At 37.4% G+C, this 8,254-nt stretch overlaps 1 protein-coding gene across 2 annotated transcripts in view; it reads right to left on the minus strand.

Moving 5' to 3' along the window:
• The window catches only part of Toll-6 (Toll-like receptor 6), a 219,538-nt gene extending 212,703 nt beyond the window's left edge, over positions 1-6,835 (minus strand). For both annotated transcript variants that reach the window (XM_088200081.1, XM_088200082.1), the window contains exon 1: positions 2,639-6,835. In XM_088200081.1, the coding sequence (XP_088056207.1) occupies positions 2,656-6,579 (3,924 nt within the window). In that variant the 5' untranslated portion in view covers positions 6,580-6,835 and the 3' untranslated portion in view covers positions 2,639-2,655. The remainder of the gene's footprint in view (positions 1-2,638) is intronic.
• Positions 6,836-8,254: the final 1,419 nt, after the last annotated feature.

Below are 8,254 nucleotides of genomic sequence, written 5' to 3' on the forward strand. Positions count from 1 at the left end.
TAAATTAAACACTGACTAAACTTACTTTATTTAATTATAAAAAAACACTTAATCAAATATTAAATTTTTTAATAATAACATAAAAGTAAATTTTTTATTTTATTGCAGATATGTAAATCCAAATATTATTGATTTTTTTCCATATTTAATAGTTTAAATATTTACGAATAATATTATGTTTATATTAATTAATAATATCAACAAAATAAATAGTAAAATATCAAGCTATTAATTCGATATGCCACTAAATTAATTAATAAGTTTTTATAATAAAAATAGTCAGTACCTTTAAAATAAAACTCTGTTATATACATATTATATGTATATATATACTTTACTAGAATACACAAAATTATCATTATAATATTAAATCCTATTATACTATGAATTATACAGAATTAATCTAATATAAAATAGTAATTAAATAGTTAAACTACCGTTTATAAGCTATAGTTTCGATATGATACTAAATTAAGTAATCAGTGTTTATAATAGTAATAAATAATCTGTCAAATATATTTTAAATATATGGTCAGTAACTTTTTGACAAAGCTCAGATTACGGCTATTAAACCATTATAGCCACAATACCAAAACTAATTATTTTGATATATTAAGTATACTTACAAAACTATTCAAAGAAAATAATGTATTTTTTGTATTAATTCTTGAACTCGATTTTTGAGAAGTCATTTTATTTTATATATACGCAATTTTCGGTTAAATATAACTAATTATTTAATTGTAAAATATAACATTTAATATAAAATGACAGATCTTTAAAAACATATTGAAACTTTTGCTATTATTTTATATGTCTTATATTGTTGCATTATCTACATTTATATAAAACCTCATAATCATTTAAAAATAATTAAAAATAATTAAAATTAATATACAGTAAATTAAAATTGTGTCCTATCTGTTTTTTAACATTTAGAAATATTCAGCAATCTACTGAAAAATAATTTATTGCAAAAAAAATGATTTATTGTTAATAAAAATGAACTTATGTTTGATCTAACTCAATATTTTAATATTATTACATATTGATATTGTTAATCAAATAATTATTAAAAATTAAGTATTATCAAATTAATTAAAGCATTTTCAATATTTAACATTCATGGTGTGTAATACGCCTCAGATGTTTATTTTTAAACCATTTTTTGCCAGTCCGATGTTTGTTTGCTCTGCCGACGGTTAGTTAATTTTTAACCCTTTCGCTACTGCACACAACCGTGCAAATCAAACACGACGTACGCGCACCAATTAGACGAATATCGTTGAATCGTGAATTTCGTCAAATCGTTCGTGTGTCCCCACTGTATGGTTCGATGCATCTGTTTATCCATCCCTTTTTGCCGAATGCTCACTTTTGTCATCTGCAAAACAGTACATCTAAAATCCTTGTTTACATTCTTCCAGTAGCTGAACGTATTCTGAGCCTCCATTTTGAACTTATTACACGTCCCTTTGCCCCCATTTTAGGTATCGCATTACGTTAATTTCGTTCTATGACATCCACCAAAATGGAAGGGGACTCTTCAGTGACATTATTTACTAGACTCGTATAGGGTTTCGTGTGGTTGTTGTTTTTTTTTCTTTTAAATTTCATGATGAAACTCTTACGAATAACGGCTTTCCGCTACAAATTAAGATCTTTTATTTATCTAAATAATGTGTGTGTGTTTGTGAATGTGTTAAAATAAATGACATTGGGATGTTTAATAGAAACGAGATAGATTTCATTTCGATAAATTTGTTTTATTGTCCAAAATAAAAATAAAAAATAAAACAAAATAATAATAATTAAAAAATAACAACAATAACGTATCTCATCGTCGACTACGTCTACGACTATTCCATATATGCATTTGATGATATAAATTTTAGTCATAATTTGGTTGATTTTTTTATAATACAAAATATGGACAAAGTGTTACATAATATCATTTTTTTAAATACATGTTTCTCTCCAAAATTTAGATTATGTTTTTATGTACAAAATTAAATTAAAAAAATAATAATTAATTAGTATACACAATAAAAAATAATATTGCCAAAATCAAATGCGGCAAATGAAAATAGTGTCGCATTTTAAGTCATACAATAATTATTATTTATTAATTTATAAATTAAAATCATAATTCAATCATCATGAATAATATTTCCATAGGAACATTTATGTATATAATCAGACTTGTGGACATGGTGATCTTATTAAAAATGTATACATACACGTGTATATAATATATTTATAATACATATCCATTATAAAAATTGACAGCAACATTTGATACAAACGCTACTGTATATAAATCTAAAATAAATGCAATGACTCGCGTGTTAAGATTATTTACATTGATGCTGATTTAAAATTTACAAATAAAACATTTCATGATACAAAAAAATAATAATAAAAAACAGGCAGCCAGCTGAACCTTAGTTTATAAATATTTTTGCGAAGGATTTCATCAAATTTGCACTACACACTAACAGCAAGAATATAATTGATAAATATGAATTAGAGAAATGTTTATTAATTTTTAATATATATATTATAGTTTTTTGGTAATATTTATCGATTATATTCGCTCGATGTAAGCAGGTATATCGATTGAATTTTTGATGATTACCTGCGGTAAATCATGCGCTACGCCCACTGAGTCTGATGAAGACGTCTCTGGTCTCGGGGGTCGCGGAGGTCTCTCGGGGGCCCCAGCGACGCCAGAGGAGACCCCGAGAGCGGTCCTCCGCCCCCGCTCAGGATTCCCGCGCTCAAGAACGGCGGCAGTTTTCCTGGCGGTGGAGGCGGAGGCAAAGCTGGACTCCTGGACCTGTCCGGCTGTCCAGGACTGACCGAAGCGTAGATGTTCACCGTGGACCGCTGATGATGGCACGACTTCTTCACGTCGGGCATCGAGAAACGCAACTTTTGCCAAAACTGTCTATCGCCCCACTCGATGCACGTGTTGGTCTTCAAATACAGCCTCAGATCGGGATCTAAATCCCGCATCGGAAGTTCACCCATCAAGATTATAATCAGTCTCCTTCTTCTCTCCTTCAGCACTTCGTGCAGGGCCGATTTGAACTCGAACCTGCACCATTCGTTGTGTATAAAGTTTTTGGACAACACTACAATAGTTCTTTTGGACGATTCTACCGCCTCGATTATAGTATCGGCTACGTATGCCGACACGTTAAAGTCTCTATAATGTAAACACAGTCTATAACCAGGCTCACCAGCTTCCAGACCGGGCGCGAGCATCTGGCTGACGAACGCTTCGTCTTTGACGCTGTAGCTCAAGTAAGCGTCGAATAGTCTCTCTTTATCTTGTTCTTCTTCGAAAGCCGTCGTTTTATAGCACATTCTTAAACCGCAGCGAGAGTAGATCCAAACTCTTAATTCGCGACGGTAATAAAACAGACCGCACACTAAGGCAACACTGACTATAAACACGCAAGCCGTGATCAACATCAACGGCAAATAATCGTTTATCACTTGACTCTCAACGGCAGAAGCGCCACCCAGGAGATAGCTGGAGCATGTCGTCGAGTTGAAATCTGCCAAAGCTGGTCCCAAAGCGTTCGTCACGTTATTGAAAACGCAGACGATCTTGTCGTAATCCATAACCTTGCCAGTGTTCACCCGCAGCCACTCCCTCGATTTTCTCAAATACTGACAGTCGCAAGACCACGGATTCTCTGATAAGCCGATCTCGACCAAATACGGATTCAAAGTAAATTGCCACATAGCGAAGCCGTAAATCCTGTTGCCGTCCAGCCGCAACACTTCCAACTGTTTCAGTTCAATGAATGTCCGATTATCTATGTAATGTATCTTGTTCCCCTGCAAGTACAGTTCCCTGAGGCTTTCGAGAGTCGCCAACTCGAATCCGAGCAATTCTTTGATGAAATTGTTCTCTAAATGCAACACAGTCAAGCGCCTCAGACCGCTAAATGTGTGATTATATACAGCGGCGATGTTCGAATTGTTCGCGTAAAGTACTTTCAGATTTTTTCTACCGATGAACGAATGACTGGACAATTCGCCAAAATTGTTACCGTCCAAATAAACTTCAGTGGCGTCCATCGGAATACTGCTGGGCATCTCTGTATAACCTGCACTGGAACATTCTACCACGTTCGCCGACCAAGATTGATCATGATAGCAAGTACAGTTCGTAGGACATGTCATCTCGCAATCGCAAGCGTCAAAATCGCAACAATGACACAAAGCGAAACAGTGAGTTTTATAAGTGCACAAAAACTGAGAAGATTCCGCCTCAATTAACGGCACATATACCTTTTCTCGGTTATACAATAGTTTACAATAAATACTTTCGAGATCCATAACTCTCGGGTGCTGTCGTAGGTGATCGAGCTTATTTATCCTCTGGAGCCACTCCATTGTGCAATCGCATTGAAATGGATTCCCACCGATGTAAAATTCAGGTAAAGGCCTGTCCGGGTCCACGGGCGTCAATCTCAAAGCGCTCAGATTCATACTGACGATCTGATTAGCGTACATGTCCACTCTAGTCAGATTCTTTTTCTTCAAGAAAGTGTTTGCGTCGACTTGCGTGATCAAATTGTCGTTCAAGAACAACAGCTCGACACTATTTGGCACCGAGCTCGCCGTAACTTTGGTCAACTTATTAAAACTCGCGTCCAAAGTTTGCAAATGTATCTCGGCATCCAATTTGTAATGATTGCCCAGTTCTTCGATCGAGTTCGTGTGCAAGTCGAGCCATTGTAAACTTTGAGGTATCAGAGCGTAATCGAACCAATACAGCTGATTGTCCGAGACGTTCAACCAGAGCAGCGAGGATATGTTGGCGAAGAATCCGTTTATGTCGGTGATCATATTCGCATCTAATCGGATCGCTTGCAAATTTTTCAAAGAGTCGAACGCTCCAGTCTCGATTTTCTTTATCCTGTTGCGCGCCAAATTCAAAATCTGCAACTCGGGCAGTTCCGAGAATGTGTTCCGACTGATATTTTCCAGTTTGTTTCCAATCAGACGCAATCCGTACAAATTGTCCAATCCGACGAATCCGGGCTCTTCTAAAGTTGCGATTTTATTCTCTCCCAAATCGACGGTTCTCAAGAGCCGCATGTCTTTGAGGGCCAGCGGCACTTTGATCAAGGCGTTTCCGTTCAAATTGAGATCTTGCAAAGAAGTGCAGTTTGTGAACGCCTGCGGGTGGACATCTTCCAATCCGTTATTATCGAGCGACAGCAGCGCCATTACGAAGAGGCCGTTCAAAGAGTATGCGTCCAAATACGTAATGCGATTATGCGATATAATGAGCGTGTGGAGATTGCTCATGGGCGCGAACGTGTTCGGAGCTATGGACTCGATCATGTTGTGTTGCAGATTCAATATTTGCAGCGTGTATAGATCTTTGAATATGGTCGGCTCTAATCTGGTCAGTCGATTGTACGATAGATTCAATAGCACCATCCTAATTAAGCCGACGAACGTCTCTCCGTTGATCCACGAGCTCGTGAGATGATTTCTGGAGAGATCTAAAGCCAACAGCTGTTCTAGATTTGCGAATAATCCGGGAGCCAAAACACTTATGGAATTATTATACAGATAGATCTCTTTGATGCGATGATTGCAGTCTCTGAAGAGCTCCGGCGGAAGAGCGACAATTTTATTATTAGACAGATCGATGATTTGTAAGTTTTTGAGATCGGCCAGAGCTTTATCGGCGACCATTGATATTTCGTTGTCGTGAAGGTGTAACTCTTTCAATCGACGCAAAGCGCTGAACCCGTTGGCCGGCATCAAAACGAAATGATTATAGGACGCGTCCAAGACTTGGACGTCTAACGAGCACGGAGATGCGGCTAATGGCTGCGAAGTGGACGGCGACGGTCGGTGATCGCCGTCTTCGTGAGTGCTGATTAGCGGTTGAGGAGGAGCGGCAGTTTTCTCTCTGAAGCCCAAATCGCTCACGTCCTGCAGGCGATTGAACGACACGTTCAGATACATGAGATTGGTGAGAGGGCAGAATATATTTTCGGGGAAAGACCAGATGTTATTATAGCTCAAATCTAATCTCTCCAACTGTCGCACTGGCGTGAAGCTGTCCGACGCCAGTTCCAAACTCATCGCCGCCCATGCCGTGTTTCTGGTGCGGACGGTCAGATTGCGCAGATCTCTCAAGCCGGTCAGAACTCCCGACGGCCATCTACCCAATTTGCAATGATCGATGACGAGATCGCGCAGTTTGATCAGATGAGCGAAACTCCTGTCGTCTAACGAGCTCCTAGATAGGATCACGTCGTTACATTCGATTTTCAATGACGTCGTATGTTCAGACGGAATGACACTGAAGTTGGTGGTGTCGAACTCGCTGTTGATGGTTCTTAATTTACACGTGAGCGCTACTTCGTCGCTGCCTAGCGGATCTCTCAGCCACCACTGACAATCGTCTGGAGCTTCGTATTTGATGGGTATAGCACCATGATCACTCTCGATGGTGTTTGTAGCCTGGATCACGATGGCGAAGGCGATCAGCGCCAATTTGAAGAGTGCGTTTGCCATTTTGTCCCGATGGATCATGGTTTGACTTTGCTGTGGGACTTCATCACTACACTGTTACTTCATCACAAGAGTTTTTAGGGGTTGGAACGAGCTTTTGCGAAAATCACGGGTTTTCACGTGGGGGTGGTTTCAACAGTTCCGAGATAGTAAACTGGACGCGTGGTTCAGTGGTAAAGATCGATGCATCTTTTCGCGGTGTTTGCGTGAAACGATTGCCGGTTAGGGAGTGTTATCGCGCGACGCACCCTCCCCCGACCGAGGGCAACCGTCGACTGAACGTTCCGCACGGAAACTCGACGAGCAGAGCACTGATTGTGGTGGGGGGACGGAAACGCACGAGCGTAGCCGACCGCAGCCGAAGAGTGACACACTCACACATGCGTCCGCCCATTGATGCGGCCCACACGTTCGGCAAATCCGCGCAAACTTACTCTTTCTCAGGATATTTTTTAAACGAAAAAGGTGCCGAAACTCACAACTAGTCGAGTTTTTTACTAAAGAAATTAGATTAAAATATCATTAAAATTAAATTTAAAGCAGCTTTTCCTATCCCACGAAGCGCATAAAAATTAAATAAAATTTATCATATTTTTTTCTTTACTTTAGACATGTCGAATCTGAAGTAAAATGCACAAATGTAAAATAAAATTGTAAAACATCATATATTTTCATAAAAGTTTATAGTTATTTCCAAAGTTTTGTTCAATTCTCGTTTGACAAATCGTCTCGATTTTTTTTTAGTAATGGTGTCTATGAAGGATCGAAAAGTGGCAAAGGTGATCCGACGAGTTTGATTGGTTTGGTTTTAAACGAAGCTCTTATTGGGGTAATAATTTGATTCATTTGCGAAAACTTCACTTAAATAGAAATAGAATTTATATCATATATCAAACGCAACGTTTTTTTCATGACATATTTTCGAGAATGTATACGCAAAATCCACGAATCATTTCTTTCGTTTAATGGTAGTCTGACTGATATGTTTCTAATTTCCATCTTTCCAAATATCAACATGTCATTTTCAGGCCTCTATTTTTCTCAAATACGCGAGCATCCTTTTTTAATTGACTCTTTCTACATGGAATAAAAAGTTTTCGGGTTGATAGGATGATCATTTTTTTAAATATTCGTGATGTGAAATGTTCAGCAGCATCACATTTAAAATAGCGTCCGAAATCAGGACGTAATTTGGGGGGGGGGGGGCACATGAGAGTATTTTTTTTTATTTCTAAATTGAATTTTGCCAAAATATGCATGTCATTTTATTTACTATTAATGTTAATGAAATCAAAATATTAAAAAAAAGAAATACACTGACTGGCTAACTTTTGTCCCCCTCTCCCTAGGAAAAGTTGAAATGGCGTTCCCAATTCTAAGCCAAAAAATCGAATCTATTGCGAAAATATTTTTTAAAACATATCATTTTATAATTTCGATAATTTTCACCAGAAAATATATATACTAGCAAAAATATATGATTTAACTCTTCCATATGTAGTAATATATACATTATTATACATATTATTATTTACTTACATGTGATGTATAAATGGTTGTATTTTTTAGTAGTGAAGTCTGAATACATTTTCACCGGTAGATATATATTTTTACTAGCGAAAATTAAATTTAACTGATAAGCGCTAATAAAATTAAATGCCGTTCTAAAATGTTTCTGAAATTTGACAGTTGTGAA

This window comes from Plectrocnemia conspersa, unplaced genomic scaffold (assembly GCF_051122295.1).
Source record: "Plectrocnemia conspersa isolate PC_06_02 unplaced genomic scaffold, ASM5112229v1 ptg000012l, whole genome shotgun sequence".
In the NCBI taxonomy this organism is placed as follows: domain Eukaryota; kingdom Metazoa; phylum Arthropoda; class Insecta; order Trichoptera; family Polycentropodidae; genus Plectrocnemia; species Plectrocnemia conspersa.